The sequence below is a fragment of the Betta splendens genome, chromosome 6 (assembly GCF_900634795.4).
Source record: "Betta splendens chromosome 6, fBetSpl5.4, whole genome shotgun sequence".
Lineage (NCBI taxonomy): Eukaryota > Metazoa > Chordata > Actinopteri > Anabantiformes > Osphronemidae > Betta > Betta splendens.
In genome coordinates, this window is record NC_040886.2 from 10,826,891 (window position 1) to 10,845,633 (window position 18,743).

At 49.7% G+C, this 18,743-nt stretch overlaps 1 protein-coding gene across 1 annotated transcript in view; it reads left to right on the forward strand.

Annotated features, from left to right (window-relative positions):
• Positions 1–18,081, forward strand: part of iqsec3b (IQ motif and Sec7 domain ArfGEF 3b) — a 22,764-nt gene extending 4,683 nt beyond the window's left edge. The window contains 15 exon segments of the mRNA XM_029153370.3: positions 831–905; positions 3,518–3,635; positions 4,626–4,880; positions 4,882–5,028; positions 5,293–6,011; positions 6,567–6,728; positions 7,818–7,940; positions 11,508–11,674; positions 12,459–12,598; positions 12,696–12,827; positions 12,925–13,024; positions 13,779–13,937; positions 14,075–14,167; positions 14,821–14,864; positions 15,970–18,081. Coding sequence (XP_029009203.1) covers positions 831–905; positions 3,518–3,635; positions 4,626–4,880; positions 4,882–5,028; positions 5,293–6,011; positions 6,567–6,728; positions 7,818–7,940; positions 11,508–11,674; positions 12,459–12,598; positions 12,696–12,827; positions 12,925–13,024; positions 13,779–13,937; positions 14,075–14,167; positions 14,821–14,864; positions 15,970–16,389 — 2,854 coding nt within the window. The 3' untranslated portion in view covers positions 16,390–18,081.
• The last annotated feature ends 662 nt before the right edge of the window (positions 18,082–18,743 follow it).

An 18,743-nucleotide genomic window follows, 5' to 3' on the forward strand; every position in this document is an offset into this window, starting at 1 on the left:
GACGGGAGTATTATTCATAGAAGCAGAGTGTGACGCGCGTCGATCCGAGATGTTTAAACAAAAAAAAATCGCTGTGCCTTTAAGTGTGTGGAAGTCGCTGTGAAAAGGTAGCTTTTTATAGCCCGCACTGTCACTCCGAGTCTCGCGCTGACTCTGAACGCCTGTCACTGTGGGTCTGTGTCACGCGCAATATGCTGCGCCCAAGTCGGGAGACTCGCTGTAGCGTGGCCGAGAAATCCACTGTCGACCCCGTGCTTTCAGCTCGTTGCGGCGTGGCGCGACCTCGCGTGACGTCACGTCCACACCTTCCACCGAGCTGCTTCGTCGCGCTTGCGGTGGTGGGGGGTGCCCGGTGCTAAACCCACATCCCGACTGTTTCTCCTACTCTCGTTCTCTATGCTACCAAATTGCTCCACATGAGAGCGCCGGGGAAACACCTAAAATATGAATGCGGATGTAAAATGCATGAGAAAGACGAGAGACGGGGGGAACTTAAAAAGAGGAGCGGAACTGGAGTAACCGTCGGCGCGGATCCCGCCAAATTCCATGAATCGGACGAGTGTGGAGGCCAAGACGCCATCACATAGACACTCACTCACTGGGAGCTTTCTCAGCCTTGCATTGACCTACATAGGGTATTTACCCCGGGATCAGAGCCCAATTGCAAACAGAATCCGTGGAAATAATCCAGAACTCTAATGAAAGTCCCTTAAGAACCTTTTTGGGGATTTGAGGCTAAGAATGGACGTTAAGGAAGCATGCGGGGAGCGCGGGAAACCAGGCGCCTGTCGGAAGTGACTTTCTGACCTTCATCGTCTGTCTCTTTGCAGGAGTGAGACCGTGCTGCATCAGTTCTGCTGTCCCGCCCCTGAGCACCCGGAGGCGGACGCCACAGGCCTGTCCAGGTAAGACGCCGTCCCGCACCCGCCAACGCGTTAAATCCCCCGGAACAAGCTGCAGCCGCGAGGGGAACTCGCGTGCAGGGGAGACGGGCCCGGGTATTGACTCTGCGAAGCCATGGGAACGGCAGAGGAGACGTATTGACTGTGAGAAAACACCGCGGCTCCAGTACTTTCGCGCGCGCGGCGTTGTTTATCGTATGAGTTTGCTCGGGTTTTTTTTGTTTTCTGCTTTTTCTGTGAATACGTGACGCTTCACTCCGGGATGCATGAATGAGCCCCGCGTTGCTGTCAGGTCTCTCCCCGACCTCCTGTTTAGTATTTGTCCCATCTTTGAAGCCTCTTTTTTTAGATGCAGTCATTTCCGCTTCGCCTTGTTAGTTATTTGTCTCTCTTCTAATTATTCTTCTTTTTCGTCTTTTCGCCTTTTCTAATCATCTCCGTGCAATTATTTCTATGTCGCCCCTCCCTGTCGAGTCCCTCATTCTGTTTTTACCATTATCACCATCTGTCCGTCTGGAAACCTTCTCTCTGATCTCATGACTTAACTCCCACACCCGCATGGTCCTGATTGGACGGACTAATAACGCAGAAAGGCCGCGTGCTGCGGCTCGTCATCGTCGTCACAGCGCGTGACTCGAACCTCCCAGGACTTTACCGTGGGGCCCGACCTGCCGTACCTCGTCCTCCCCCTGCGTTTTCACCCCCCGCCACGTGCAGCACCGCCGCTCCCGGCGGGACCTTGAGTGATGCAATTTGGCAGATGTTCACTCCTCTGCCGCCGTGACGTCACCGCTCGCGGGAGCGTGCGCGCTGCCTGCTGTTACTGCTGCCACAGTACACATATGTGAGCATGCGTGGGCGGCGTGCTGGAGAGCTAGAGAGTATACCACCCATATCATTACGGAGGCTTTTTGCTGTCCAGATGCATTAATAGCTCCACTCATGCTCTTAAATCCTCTAATGTATACTAATGTACTCTAATGTATTCTGAGGCTGCACTGGGGCATGGCAGTGTTTTAATAGACTTTCTGATAGAGACAGCCTCCAGCCTGCACACACCAGCCTGGTATATCTTCTCCTTCTCTTCCACGGCCTCACCTCTGCTTCCACTGTAAATATTAATTTTCCACGTTTCTCTTTAATTTAATCAACTTTAAAGCTCCATTGGTCCTGTCGCTGATTCCTTCGCTGCAAAATATTTGCTTCCAGAGCAATCAGAGCAGACAGAGAGGAACTATAGCGATGCACTCATTATTTAGTTATGAGCAGGCTTTTCTTCTCCCCGGTGCTGTTCAGCACGCCCCCCCCCCCTCGTCGTGTAAAAATGATTAGAGTAAGCAATATCAGGTTGGAGGAAGGAGTGCACAGGCACACAAAACTGTGCGCATGCTCTCATAATTGTACATCGATACAAAACCTCTTACGTGTCATCAGTGCTTTGTGATTACAGCAGTCCAGGCTGCAGAAAAAGTGCTGAATGCCAGTGTTCTACCTCATGGCACAGTAGGCGGGAGAAAGCCGAGGATAAACCTTAAAGTGTAGCAGGGAAGCGTCCTCGCGGTGACATGGCTGTAATTTGCTCCGTTAAGCAGTTCACGGCTCTCTCTCAGTTTTAATAACGCGGACATTTAAAAGAACGCTGCTCCATCAGGACCTGGGGATTAGAGGTGGTCGAGTTTGTACTGCTGGTTTCTTATAAATCTGTGGCGCCAGAGTTGGTCGTTGAGGTACATTCAAATGTCTATAGAAATGATGTAACTACTATAGAAAAACATCAGCTTTTGCAGACTCGCATCAGCACAGACTGTAGATCTCCGTGTGGATGTTTGAGCTGCTCAAAGGCTTTTTTTTTCTAGAAAACATCCATTTCCCACAGTACCTACTGCACCACACATGCACAGTGCACCACCGTTTGAATTCAGGGTATCAGACAGTGTTATCCAGCGCTCTAATTAGTTCTGTCTGGCACCGGATTGTCTCTTAATAATGCAGATTGCAACCACTCGAGTGATGAGTGGGTTCATATATAAATATGCGTCTTGTGTGGTGTGCAGCGGAATTGCCTTGGTGATGTTGGTGAGGGTGATCTATTCATATTGAAGCGTATATCTATAAACATCTGAGTGATGAAGTAAACCACTGAGTCTGTGAACAGCCATAGTAGTGAGGCTGGATATTGCTAATATTAATTCTTTGATAGAGATGCTGATAGGGATTAGCGAGTTTGATAAATTGTCCTGGATATTTATTTTATTTAAATGTAAGTTAAATGTGAGCTGGATGCCTGTGAGACAGTATTTTAGACGAGTGTTATGTTCTGTAAAATACAAAATGAGTTCAAAAGGCATGTACGGCTCTGATCCCAGTCACATATTCAGAGTTTTACACCAGCGAGTTGGGGCCAGAATTTGGCCAAACAGTAGTGGACACATAAACTGAGTCATTCTCGCCCTGAGCCACCACAGCCATCACGCTCCACCTGCTGCTGCCTAATGAACCTCTTCGCACTGTGCATAGTTGATGACCTGCCGGCGCTCGCACGCCGCGGCAACGCCGGCGCTCTGAAGGTCAGTGGGGAACGCGGATACACTTCTGCTCTTGTTTTTCCGCCGCAGCGGTCGAATGCTCAGCCTGGAGGACGGACCGTCCATCGGCGGCGGGCAGGAAGTAGAGGGCACCAAGAGGGAGGGCCCCAGCGAGTACGAGATCTCTCTGGAGAATAAGAACAAACAGGTACGTGTGTCTTCCAGGCGTGTGGGCCCATTAGAGCATTCAGGGAGGGCACGGATGCTGACTCCTCTCGCTCTTTTACTTTGAGGAGGTGTGTGAAGCATGATTATTTGACACGTCTTGCATGACAACCAACAAGATCCCAGTTCACGTCTATTTCTGTCTCTGTTGACATGAAAAGGAGCACCAACGACTCCCCTGCCACAGCCATAAGAGCTCAAAAGATGCTATGTCGTCATGGTAACAGCCAATAACTGCTCCTGGCGACTGGAGATCTCTATTTCTCATAGCAAACTACTGAAGGATCTGCTGTTGCCACTGCTAATGCTGCTGCAGTGTATGATGAGTGTGTGTGTGTGTGTGTGTGTGTGCGTGTGCGTGTGCGTGTGTGTGCGTGTGCGCGCGCGTGCGTGCGTGCGTGCGTGCGTGCGTGTGCGTGACTGTCCTCCTTTTCTCCCTCTCGGTCTCTTCCCTCGCCTCCCACCGCATCCTCCATATCTCTCTCTCTTCCTGAGAATATAGGAGGCAGAGTTTCTGGCGGATGCTGAGGTTTTAGGATGAGTTGCTCTGGGAGCAAACGGATCAGAAATAGGCCTGTGCAGGTGTTTACCTTTCTGCTAATTTGCTCGACAGCACCTTTGTCGCAAGCCATCCATCCTTCTTCCCCTGGCCCTTCAGCCAGTATTAGCAGTTGAAGCATGATAAATGATGTTTACTTTGGCTTCTAATACCTTAAACCGTTACCGGGTTCAAAAGGGTGGGACAGATACAAAAGAGTGAACTAAGATGGTTGTGTGAATCCCGACTCGGCCAGCATGCAGATTCTTTTCTGGACCCGGGCTCAAAATGGCAACATGATGGTTGGCCTGATGAATAAATATGCCTCAGCGGCCGATGTGTACAATAGAACACTTGCAGAGTCAGTGTCAGTGCGTGTGGGACCCTTGTAAACACACTTGATATTTAGCCTCACTGCCCCCTGACTCTCCCTAGATAGAGGAGCTGGAGCAGAAGTACGGGGGGCACCTGATCGCGAGGCGAGCCGCCCGCCGCATCCAAACGGCGTTCCGGCAGTACCAGCTCAGCAAGAACTTCCAGAAGATCCGCAACTCGCTGTCGGAGAGCAAGCTGCCGCGCCGGATCTCCCTGCGCCACCCGAGCCCCTCGGGCCGCAGCCGCAACGCGGCCCAGAGGCACAGCTACAGTCTGCACCCGGGGGGGGGGCAGGTCCCGCTGCGCTCCAAGACGCCCCCCCCCCCCCCCCTGCCGCTCCACCTCCCTGCCGCCGTCCCCGGCGGCCGCCCCGGCGGCGCCGCCCTCCCCCGCTTCCACCGCGGCGCCGCCTCAGACCCCCGGGCCCACGCTCACACAGCTGGAGGACTGCTTTTCAGAACAGGTGAGGCCAGTCTGATCCAGGTGAGATAGATACTCAGCAGCTTCTCTGCGTTTAGATCTGCTGAACGGCCCCCCTCTGGCTTGACGGACAGTTCCGTCTGAATGCGATGGTCTGATGAGTAGCTCATCCTTCATCACTGTTTATCTATCTAGTCGCTAATTAGCATCCCCCCCACCGACATTCCTATTCACTAATCAAATCCCTCTGCTGGAATCATGTGATTTAGTTTGAAGTGCATTTTTTTTTTTATCGTCTAATTTGCAGCTGCATTCTTTGGCCCAATCAATCGACGAAGCCCTTCGCGGTTGGAGCTTGTCAGAGGGTGGAGAGGGGAAGGGGCTGTTGATGGACCCCGGGGCCCTTCGCGCGGCTGCCGAGAGCGCGTGCATGCCTCGAAGCGCCAGCTCGCTGCTCATGGCCTTCAGGGACGTCACGGTTCACATCGACAGCAACAGCTCCTACACCATCTCCTCAGCCACCACCACCACCACCACCTCCCTGGGCAACGCAGGCGGCGGCGAGCCGGGGAGCAGGAAGACGTCCGTGAGCGGGACGGCCGGGGGGGACGGGCTGTCGGCGGAGGAGCCGGAGTTCCCGGCGCCGCCGCCCAGCGAGGAGCTGGAAATGGTGGATCCGGGATCGAGGAGAGGCTCCGCGGTGCCGGCTCCGGGAGGAGGCGGGATGGAGGCCGAGAGCGCCTCCGACAGGCTGGGCTCCACCTCCACATCTACCTCTACTTCCACGTCCATCTCCACCTCCACCCAGTCCAACCAGCCCGCCCAGATTTACACACAGTACCAGCAGTACCACTACACTCATCCTCAGCAGATCCCCGGGGGGCCGAGCCCCGAGGCCCTGCAGGCCCTGGTCGTCTCGCTGCCGAGGGACCGCTGCCAGGACCCAGCCTCCTGTCGCTCACCGACGCTGTCCACGGACACACACCGCAAACGCCTCTATCGGATAGGACTCAACCTCTTTAATGTGTGAGTGGGCCAGCGACACGCACACACGCACACGTGCACACACACACACACACACACACACACACACACACACACACACACACACACACACACACACACACACACACACACACGCTCTGTCGCAGACAGAAAGCTGCTTAATATTTCTGCACCCTCTGGCTCAGGGTTCAAAGTACACTTATTACTGTTTGTGTCGAACAAATCTCCAACGGCCCGGCAAACTGCGCTCAGCAGCTGCTCATTAGGGTGTGTGATTGTTGGGAGGAGCCGCTTTTCCACTGCCATCCTGTGATGTCGTGATGTCCATGAAAAAACAGGCGGCGGGTGTGTGTGTGTGTGGGGGGGGGGGGGGGGGGGGGCTGCTGCTGCTAAATGAGCAAGAGAGGGGGAGAGATAGAAGACGAGGGTGCAGTCAAGGCGTGAACTGCACAAATTAAAGTACATGAACTCACGCATCAGTGGTCCAGTCCAGAAGTCTGTCACTTTCCTACTTCCTACGTCCTCCTTCCTCCGCTCGGATCTAACTCGCATCCCTCTGCTCTGCTGCGCGGACAGGAACCCCGAGAGAGGGATCCACTTCCTGATCACGCGCGGGTTCGTCCCGGACACGGCCATCGGGGTGGCTCACTTCCTGCTGCAGAGGAAGGGCCTGAGCCGCCAGATGATCGGAGAGTTCCTGGGAAACAGCAAGCTGCAGTTCAACAGAGACGTCCTTGAGTGAGTTCTCGCTGTTTATACTGGTGAACTACCTCTCATCCATCTTTCATTAACCACGAGGTCCCCTCTAATTGACCATTTGATCCCTAGGAGCTATGGAGCATGTCGAACATAATCAGTTTATTTATATTGAATTAACAGTCCACACTTTAACTGATTCCTGGAGCTTTATTAATGACTCGCTTTTATTAATTATTGTAAATGTCATCGCATATTTGTCCACTTGCAGGAGTGATTTCATTGGCTGCCTAACGACGTGACCTCCTTGAAAGTAACAGTCTCAGGGTTGATTAACACAGCCGCAGCAGATTCAGCTGCTCGGTTGCCATGAGCTTGCAATTAATCCATCTACAAATGAATCCTATTGTATCATCTTAAGATGTTGTTCTCCGCGCTGACCTTAAGGTCAACAGGGTTTCTTGCCTCAAGGCCGGGTAATTCTGCGGTCCCTGAATGCACCAAAAAACAAACTAAGACCTAGAATAAACTCATGAGATCTGTCAGAATCTACCTAAGATCTGACAGATCTGAAAATCTGACTAAGAATTCAGGTAGAATATCTGACGGATAACAGGAAGCTAATACCCACATGTGTGTATGTAACACGCGTCACGGCCGACACGCATGAATACGACGCTCAGTGCTTCCCCACGCGGCCGCCGTAGCCTAAGAGAGGGAGGCTTTTTGCTGAGGTTGTTGCTGAGACTAGAAATAGGTCACTGCACTGAGCACACTTCCATGCGTCCCCACGCCGCATGCATGGGCTCGTGCACGCTCGTGCACATTCATGCGCTCATGCACAGTCGTGTGTGTGCAGGAGAATTCGCCACCGCAGCCTTTCACGGACCTCTCTCTTACCCCCTCGCTCTTTGCATGTCATTACTCCCCCCGTATCTCCCGCTGTCGTCAGACCTTTCTTCTGCATTGACGTTCGCACAAAGCCGCGTTCGCGCACGTGCGTCTTCCGGGTCACTTGCTCGGCATAGAAAGTATGACCGTAAGAGGAAGATTTGCCGTCGGCGCTCGGCTCCTCACAGTTCGCGAGCACGTGCCGCCTCCTCACCTCGCTGTCTGTCCGTCTCCTCGCAGCTGCGTCGTGGACGAGATGGATTTCTCGGGGATGGAGCTCGACGAGGCCCTGAGAAAGTTCCAGGCGCACGTCCGCGTGCAGGGAGAGGCGCAGAAAGTGGAAAGACTCATCGAAGCCTTCAGGTGAGACTGTCAACTCGCTGTTTCACGCGGCTCGACGCAATAGCGCTCCGTCACGTGAGCGCGGCTGCTGCTGGGAGCTGGACTGAACACACCTTTTGCCTGTGGCCAATAGAGAAATGCACGCAGGACATAACAATGTAACAGAATCAGGTAAAAATATCTGATGATGATTCCATCTCACAGCCTTGGACAGGATGGGAGCTACGAAGCTTTGTGCTGCAGAGTTCTGCCAACTCACTGCAGCAGACACTGATGAGACCAAAGCCCTGTATCATTAACAAATTACTATGATTGCCTGTAACCTTTGACTAAACTCAGCGGGCTTTGATTGTCAGCCAATCATAACGGAGGCCTGAGCCGCAGGCAATCAGCGTGCGTTACATCAGCCCAGAAATAGACGCCGTCGTTCCCAACCTTCTGGACGACCCGTCAAACTGAGAATGAGAATATCTCCTGAAGAGGAGTCCTTTAAACACAGACAGGACCTGAGACATTGAGAGACCTGCTGTAGTTTTCAACTGTCTAGGTAACAAACAGCAACACGGAGATTCATACTGTTTCACGTTTCATAAACAACATTTGTGGGAAAAACAGACCAGACATAAAACTTCTGCAACTCATCTTATCACATGGCCTGGACCTCACCTTGAATTGTCCTGGTACCATCCAATTATCGGCCCCCGGACTAGAAAAGCAATAAAAACGCCCGTCATTGTTTGCTGGAGGAGTAATTGGTTACGCTGATACGTACGTTTGGTCTCCCTCTGCTGATACGCTGCTCGTTCCCTCAGGATTATGTGACCAGCATCTGCCCCCCCCCCCCCCCCCCCCCCCCCCCCCTTTATCCAACAGCTGGTTTAAATGCTATCAGGCGTGTGCGCTCACTGTGTCGAACCTATGCTTATTCTCTTTTTTTTTTACTTGCACATGTCCTCATCGCCCTCTCTACGCGGCCTTTATTTGTCTGAGCATCTGACCTTTCTCTGCTATTGTGCTGTTGAAGCTTTCTTCTTAAAGGACAAACACGGTGTTCAATATTTTTCTTCAACAAATCCCATGAAACACTAAAACCAACAACATATTGGTCCCGCTTGCTACATTTTCCACATTTGCTCCCTTATCTGGCTCTCAGCCCAAAGCACAGTCATCCACCAGTCCACAGTCAGAGCAATAAACTCAGACACAGCAGCAAAATTGTTAATCTCTCAATGACAATGTTAACTTGCTTACAATTAAAATTCAACTAATGATTTTTCCTACTGAATCATTAATTGGTTGAAATAATTTCATCAATGCGGATGGAATCTGGTTGTAAAGTACTGGACAGATTAAAATTGAATCGCTGAAGTTATTTCTGTGTGTATGGACCATATTTCAATCCATCCATTAGTTGAAGTGTATATTGTGTCAAAGCAGGAAGTGTAGTTTGAACCTTTGCTGAAACAGCCGTCAGTAGTGGCTTTGTTGGAGATAATTTTTAACTCTGGAAGATGTTGGTGCATAATTACTGCATGTGCAGAACTTATTGACGATAGACTTTATTGCAATGAAGGACCCTGACACCCAGGGCTGTGGATCACTGATGTGTTTTGGGCTACTAATTGCCTCAGAATACGAGAGACGAGCCGTGGGACGCTCCGGCTGCGCAGACAGCTCTCATTAGACGGATCCGTTTGTGTGCTCTTAAAGGAAGCAGTCGTGACACGTCTCCGCTTCTAATCTGAGCTCCAGTCGGAACGCGCCGCGCCCCCGGGTGCTGATCGCAAATTCATTAGCGATCTGGGGCCCGTTCTGCGGAGCTGGAGATGCAGGCGCGGGTCACAGCGGGCGGGATTTTCCAGCATAGCCAGACATCCAGTGCCATGTGTGTTACGTAAGAGGAGTTATGTCATCTGTTTGAAGCGTGTTGCCCCCTTGTCATGAGTAGTGCTTTTTTTTACGAAACTGTATTTGTGCCAGCTGGCAGATATGACGATAGGAGACCTAGTGTTCAAATAAGGTGGTTACGTAAGATGGAGAAATGTGTGAATGAAGCACAAACGCACACATATAGCCACTGTGTATTTGTCACTATGCCTTTTATGCATATGTCCCTTTTACAAACACACGAAGCCGATCTGGTCTGTGCCTGTGCGTATTAAATGTGCTTGAGATGAGCAGGATCCCTCTCACCAACACAAAGCCATTACTATTGAACCGGGCTGCGGTCCATTGATCCCCACTGAGTTCTCCAGCCTTAGATCTTGTGTGGGGTCTGGAAAAAGGCTTTCTGGGTCTCGCTTGCATATGCTTTGACAATGCACAGTCCTTTGGAGACGAGCAGCCCTCTCCGTGTCTGCATTCTGCCTGACTGCAGAGATAAAAGCCTCCCACCCCTGAAATGGCCCGCTGTGTAAGTGTAAGTGACAGTAAGAAAGATAGGGAGGGAGCTGTGGGGAGAGGAGGCTTTATGAAGCCTGTGAGCAGCGGTGGGAGAAAGCAAGTCCAAATGCAACATCTCAGACAGGGAAGCGTTACTTTACCTAGGGCATAAATCATTTTGCACTGTCAAATGTCTCCTATGTCCTGCCAGTCTCATTTATGGCAGAGTGATGGCTCCTCGCATCTGAATAGAAGTTACAGTCCATCAATCTATGAATCGAATTCCCACGAATTTGTATGATGAGAGATGTACATGTTTGTAAATGCTCGTGGAATAAACGCAGCCGTTATTGCCTTTTATAACGCGAGGAATTTACTCTGATGTCATGTACTGGAATGAAACTCTATCAATTTTTATTCCGTTCACTTACAACCTCCATAAAAGCCAAGGTTTCCTCCTGGTTTGCTGCTGATATTTTGAAACTCATCAAAACTGAGAGAAAATCTGGGGAGTGTAATTGAGCACAAGAACAGAGTCAGCGAATGCATCGTTAGGTTTTGTGGCTTCATTGGCTCTAAGCCTGAAGATACAGAGCTTTAAGGAGAGTGTGAACTCACTGTACTTTTATATGTTATGAATATGGAGCAAACAGATTGAAACAACGAATATGAGGAGAGTATCTATTGGAACAGGAGGGCACATTACAGCCTCCAAAATGACCAGAAGGTTTAGTCGTATCTTTAAAAATGTACAAAAGTGTAACATAAGAGGAAGATTTAGTAAAGGTGTTGAATCAGAACAAACTATGTTGGTCCAGCAGCATGCACTGGCTGCAGGGGAGGCTCTACTCCTGAAATCCTCCACATGTGTTACGTGTGCTCGTGTGAATTCGCTCTCTGCTGTTCAGGGAGCGGGCTCCAGGCTTTTCTAATGCTTAGCGCAGGTTGCATGGTGCTGGGCTGTGACCCCAGGTCGTATTGGGGGATGTTTCCAACAGTCTGGGCCCACCGGTGTCCAGCTGGAGGTCATTCTGTAGGGCGATGCTGCTCCTCTTCGTCCTGGCACCAAGCAGCAGATGCTGGTGCTGGTGCTGCTGCGTTGCTGCTGTCTTCGTGGGACAGCCCTTCACCCGTCGGAAGCTTTGGAGACACAGCAGCAGCGCCTGCGCTTTCTTCTAACCCTGTCGACCCATTTGTCCTCCACAGCCAGAGGTACTGTATGTGTAATCCAGATGTGGTCCAGCAGTTCCACAACCCTGACACCATCTTCATTCTGGCCTTTGCTGTTGTCCTCCTTAACACCGACATGTACTCACCCAACATCAAACCCCAGCGCAAAATGGGCCTTGATGATTTCATACGCAACCTAAGAGGTTAGTGAGTGTGTGTGTGTGTGTGTGTGTGTGTGTGTGTGTGTGTGTGTGTGTGTGTGTGTGTGTGTGTGTGTGTGTGTGTGTGTGTGTGTGTGTGTGTGTGAGACAGAGAGACAGTGTTTCCATAAATATTAATAATATAAATACAGTATTCATAGTATGCGTGGGTTTTCCCTGTGGACACAGCTGGACTGGTCATTTGCAGATAGGTTACAATAGTGGTTTTCTGCAGTGAAGTAACCGCACATACACACCTGGAGCCTTTTAGTGCAGAGATATGCCTGAAAGCCTGATCCAGAATGTGAAGAGGGCAGAGGAAGCCAAAGTTTTACAACATTCAGTCGCTCATCAACCTCACTTAAACTCCGCTCTCTGTCTTGTGAGTGACAGGTTCTTGAACTGAATCAAATTACTCTAAAAGGCATCAGTTGCTTGCAACCATCAAGAAAACCATCAGCGGTGCAGGAGGCAATTCCTGATATCTTTAACTCTGCCACGCAGACCGTGGCGTCGACCCGTTTAATTGAGGCTCACTTAGCATTAGATTTAACGATATGAGTCTGGGTTTTGTGGACACAATTCATCACCTTCACTGCACACCCCGAGGCTCCCGTCTCTGCCTCTGTCCAGTGGCTGAACAGATACATACATTAGCTGCAACTCGGGCTTAAAATAGACCAGTTTGACTTTTGTTTGTACCTTCAACAATACACCTTACGAAGAAAACAATATAATTTTCACACAATATAGTTGCCTTTGCGTGTAACGTGTCCCGCTTCCTCAGGTGTGGACGATGGCGCAGACATCCCCAGAGACATGGTGGCAGGCATCTACGAGCGGATCCAGCAGCGAGAGCTGCGCTCCAACGAAGACCACGTCACCTACGTGAGCCGCGTGGAGCAGTCCATCCTGGGGCTGAAGACGGTGAGTCTGAGCGAGGGTCGCCCGTTTCCCTCGACACGCGGGCAGCCGTTTGCACCGCTCTATTGCCGCGTCTGCCTCTTTGACCTCCGCCCCGCAGATCCTGGCCGTGCCTCACAGACGTCTGGTGTGCTGCTGCCGTCTGTTCGAGGTGCCCGACGCCAACAAGCCTCACAAACAGAAGCTGTCCCAGCTGCAGAGGGAGGTCTTCCTCTTCAATGACCTGCTGCTGGTGAGCGTCTGCCACTGACGCGCTACTGTGATCTGAATGAACGCGTGAGCCGAACTATGAGGCCGGACATCTTTCTGTGTGCACGCTTTCACTGCAGATCCTCAAAATGTGTCCCAAGAAGAAGAGCTCGGCTTCATACACCTTCTGCAAAGCCATGGGTCTCCTGGGAATGCAGTTTCACCTCTTCAGCAACGAATGTAAGATTCTGTCGGTGGTTTTCAGTATTACCTTGGAGTCTGAGTCAGGACACCCAGCGAATAGTCAGCACAAAGCTGTTGACATCCACCAATAGAAAGACACTCCAGTCCTTCTCTGAACTGTTATAGAGTTTATATGAATAAATAGTTCAAGGTTAAGACATGTTCACAGAGTAAAGTGTGAACGTACAGTACCTTAAGGAATAATGTGACCTTCAATGATCATTCATGGAAAAAATCACAATATTATAGGCTGTATTCACCAGAGGAGGTAATTTATGATAATTTATAGAGTTCTGAATGAAGCTGCATATAGAGGACAGCACACCATATATAATGTCCCCACTCGCCCCTTCTTTGGAGCTGTCTTATTCCTGCAAGCTGGTGTCCTCTACCAGAGGCCTGGGAGCGTGAGGTACCGTAGCTGTTAACGTAAGACACACATTCATGCTGTTCTAAATTTAATCTCTTATGTGCTGTGATTATGGTCAGTACGCTCAAGCTGTTTGTGTGAAAAGAAGACGTGAGAACCACTGACCTTCAGGTCTCTGAGCTGCTTTAAGCTGCCGCTGAAATATATCTGGTCATTATCCTCCAAATATGAGTTTGTGAGTATTCTTAGCCACACCGTCGTGTGAAGTCAAAACTGCAGCGCTGAAGTATTTTATAAAAAGACGTTTTTTGAAAGGCCCCTGCGTCCTATTTTAGAATTGAAGCCGCGGTGAAAGCGTTTTCTCTTTGGGCTTTCTGACAGACTATGCCCACGGCATCACCATGCTGAGTCCGTTTACCTCGGAGAAGAAGCAGCTGGTGAGCTTCTGCTCCCCGAGCGGGGAAGAGCTCAGGAAGTTCGCCGAGGAGCTGCGAGAGGCAATCGCAGAGGTCAACGAAATGGAGCAGATACACATCCAGTGTAAGGAAAGGACGCAGACCTCAATTTATGCACGCACGCACGCACACACACGCACACACACACACACACACACACACACACACACACATCTATAGGCTCTGTTGGGCCGGGTGCAATCTCTCTTTCTGTTGTTACAGGGGAACTGGAGAGGCAGCAGGGCATTCAGCCACATGGCATACACACCAATGGTGGGCAAGTGGACGCACACACAGGACGCGGCTCCCCCTCAGGTGCCGGCTCTGCTCACGCAGCATAAAACGCACAAAGCTGCATACATTACTTATAACAGGCCCTACGGTGCTCCAGAGCAGGCAGAAAATAGAGGAACTCCACGGAGGAGCGCTCCAGGAAAAACCACCAGTCACTTCTCAGTGTAGTTTCTCCAAATTAGACTCTGAGGCGGCATTTTTGTTTAGTTTCATTAGGTGAACGTGAACGTCGACACCTGTGATGCAAGCTCTGCAACCAGTTACCTTAATGACTAGAAACAACAGGGACCATGTTGCTGCTCTGAAGCTCACTAAAGAACACATATATTAAACCAGTTGTTTCTACTTCAGACGCAGACGAGGAACAAGCTGTGGTTCAGTGCAGGGTTATTCGCTGGGAACCGTCATCAGTCGCGGCCGTTCCCTGTAGTTGAGTTGTCACAGCCTAATTAATGAGATTAAGAGGTGCTGAGAGCTGGATTTTCCTACGTGCACACAGCGCCAGACTCACCGTTTCTCCCAGTTTTCAGAACCTATTACTGTGTTTATGGAGCCTACAGATGTTAGATTTTCTCACTTATGCTTTGGCAAAGGCATCAGCAAGTCTGTTTTTTTTGTGTGTGTGAAGTGAAGTGTGCCCGTTGACTCACAATCAGACCTCTTCCCTCCCACAGGGCAACAGGACGCGTACGATAAAACCGGCAACAACACTGTAGAGGTGAGTGCCACAGCTCCTCTCGTCTCCCTCAGGTGGGTATGCGTCGTCGGCTGTGAGGGCGTGGCTTTCTGTGTGTGTGTGTGTGTGTGTGTGTGTGTGTGTGTGTGTGTGCGTGATGGTTAGACAGGGCCGATTTCATGCTGGAGAGAACGCTGCTTTACGCTTCGCTTTAAAAGAGCTCTGGCCGAGGCGCGTCCCCGCCGCGCCGAGAGACGCCTGGCGTAGCGGCGCCACGGGCGCTCTCTCTCTGCGCCTCGTGAGGGGATGAGCGGCCACTTTACTCGCCGTGTAACATCCCCTCCTTCATCAGCTGCTTGCCAGCCTTACTGTATAAGCCTCCACGAGCCACCGTAAGCCTTGCTGGCTCCTAGAATACCATCGACAAAGCCAGATAAGCTTGATACCGTTAACAGTTTGCTGAGAGAGTGTGTGTGTGTGTGTGTGTGTGAGTGAGTGAGTGAGTGAGTGAGTGTGTGTGTGTGTGTGTGTGTGTGTGTGTGCGTGCGCGCGTGCGTGAAATCAGCCCATCCTTTAATTAAGCATAGAGAACGAGGCTGTTTCTCCACTTCCCAGTTTCCATTCCTTTGCCCATCTCTCTCCTCGCTCTCTCCCGCCTCTCAGTCAGTCCCTTAGCGTTGTGTGTAAGTTGTGTTAGGGAGACACCAGGCCCTCGGTGTCAGCTCTCTCCGCTCCTGTCACTCCCTTTATCTCTTAGCTTCCTGCTTTGCTCTGACACTGGCCACACACACACACACACACACACACACACACACACACACACACACACACACACACACACACACACACACACACACACACACACACACACACACACACACTTTACTAAAACCTCCTCCTACTCCAACAACCCTTCTCTGGGCTGGTGTGTGTTTGTGTAACATTTGAACGTGAGAACGAATCATGTAAAGCAACCACATGATTGACAGGAAACTAAGCAGTGTGTGTCCTCTGCATGCTCTGGCTCTGCATACGACCTGCGACCTGCATGCCTGCATGCCCATGTGCGTAACACACCGGAGGGCTGCGTAGAGGCTGCGTTCAGGCTGGTAACTCCTCGTGCGTTCTCTGACTGTTCCTAAACTAGGTGTCAATTCACAACAGGCTGCAGACCTATCAGCTGAGCCAGCCCACCGCTGAGTCCACGGCCCTGGCCCTGGCGGCGCCGCCCGCCCTGCTCAGCTCCGTCCAGCCGGGGGAGCTCCGCCCAGAAACGCTCATCCAGTGCCAGCAAATAGTCAAGGTGATCGTGGTGGACCAGAGCGGGCGGGGGCGCATGGAGGCCTTCCTCAGCCAAGGCCCGGCCGCCCACCAGCTCATCCAGTCGGCGCTGTCCACGCCCGTGCGCGTCCGCGAGGGCGACGGCCCCCAGCCGCCCCTGCCGCCTCCCCCGCCTCCCTACAACCACCCCCACCAGTTCTGTCCCCCGGACTCACCCATGCCGCTCCACCACACCATGCCGCTCACCCGCCGCCGCAACTCCAGCGGCTCCCGCAGCATCGTGTGAGACGCCGAGGCCCACATTTAAGCAGTAGGCGGCTCACTTTGAACAGTGAGAAAAGGAGAGAAAAGACGGGGAGTCGCAGCAGCAGCAGAACTATCTCGACGGAGCTGTTCTTTTTGAACACGCAGTGGGTTTGATGTCATTTCTGAAAGACAAGTTCTCTTTTGATTTCGTCTTCAAATTGTCGCCCAGTAGCCAATGGTGTTGTCTGTCTAGATTTCACACTCCGTGAGAGATGTTGTGCGTTTGCATTTTTAAATGTCACCTGTCCAACAAAGGTATCTGAGCTACGACTGTGAAATGTCAGAAAAGCAGCCGCGGAAGGAAGGATAGCGTGAAATACGAAGGACGGGAAAGGTGGATTCCTTTTTTATAATATCTAAGCGCTGAGCTTAAATGTAGATTAGGCAAAGTTGGACAAAACAATTGCTGAGAAACGTGCACATCGAGTTTTTTCTCATCTTTGAAAAAAATGGGCAACAAAAATATCATTTTACTGCTAAAGTAATAATGAGTATCTGTATTGGAGAAGGCAAAGGTAACAAGCGCTCATATCCATCTCCTGTCATGTATCTGTATAGAACAGTGTAGCAAGCCAAAGCCTTGCCACTCACGCAAAGTCTATTTCATATCCTGACAATCATATTTCTTTGTGCTTTATTGTTGTGTTGATCCAAAACGTATGTGAGCAAACATCTCCACAGTAACTGATTCTGTAGTGTTTTGCCCTCGCAGAGCTCAGGAAAGGATTTGCTGCACTGGAACATTTAAAACCTGCACCTCTGAGTGGAGCCGAGTGCTTGCGTGTTGAGTCTGCTTGCTCATGGGCAGCAGTGAGCAGGGCTGGTTTCCTCCCAGACGAGGCTGAAGCCCCCCCCCCCCCCTGTACATTTACTCCTAATGACTTACCTAGTGTGAATATTGATGTTACCTGTTGGATTTAGGCAATATCTCCACTCTGAAGATCAGTAGCTTTCGTTTAAAAATGAGTGAAAATTGCTCCGCACAGACTAGATTCACAAAAAGCATCACTCCCATCTTGCATATGATATTTCTCCTCGCACACTGGAAATGTTACATAAGCAGAGACGCAGCCCTTTGATAAATCACGGGGTAAACTGAAGATGTCCACGGAATAATTATTGATTTCATGAGCCCGTCGTCCGTACGCTGTCGGCGGTTTCGCGCTTGAGCCAGTTTGTACAGCAGATCACAAATCTAACCAAGACACTGACCATGTCTTGTACTTTTGCACCACAGAATATATTGGATATACTGTAAATAGATAATATAGATTTATTCTGAGAAAGTGATTGGTTTGCGCCGTGTGTGTATCTACATATGTATTTGTACAGAGAAGATCTAGTTTAAAAGAAAAAAGCATAATATAGATATTATAGTTATTATTATTCACATTTATTATCAGGGGGTGTCCTAAATCCTACTGCTACGAGAGAGGGGGAACAGGCAGCTTTTATAGAACACGCTCCAGTTACCATGGTAACACACAGAGATTATTACCGATCCACATTTGTCATTCAATTACCATGTCATATTACTACAGGTTTATTAGGAGATAGCTGTGTCACCTGTAAAGGTGTGTAAAGGGCTATGCTGTATTGGTGAACACATACAGTAAAATGCAGGCTACACTTGCACACACATACAGTATATATATATATATATAATACATATATATATATATATATATATATATATAATACATATATATATATATATATATATATATAATATATATATATATATATATATATATATATATAGTATATATATATATGTATGTCTATGTATGTATATATATATATATATATGTATATGTATGTATATGTATGTATACATACATATACTACATATACATACATATACATATACATATATATATATATATATATATATATATATATAATATATATATATATATATATATATATATATATATATATATATATATATATATATATATATATACACACAAACATATCCACACTGCTACTGATGACGTGCACATCCGGTAGCTGCCAAAGCAAATCCAGCTTACATTCACCTCGGAAATGGCTTGATTTCCTACTTTGTTTACCTTAAGCTCTGAGTGACATGTACTATACAGCATGAGATTTGTTTTTTTTTTCATTTACAGTACAAAGGGGGGGACTTCAATTACGTGGTTGTATCATTATTGTCAGGGCATGTCGGGTCGATTGATGTCATTCTGTCCCCTTTCTCTGCTTCCTCCCCAACCCCCCACCCCCCGAGCCTCCGCCTTCTCCGCAGTTGTCACGGAGACGCACCAACCTGCATCCTCACTGTGGAGCACTGTCATTAGTCTTTGCACCCTC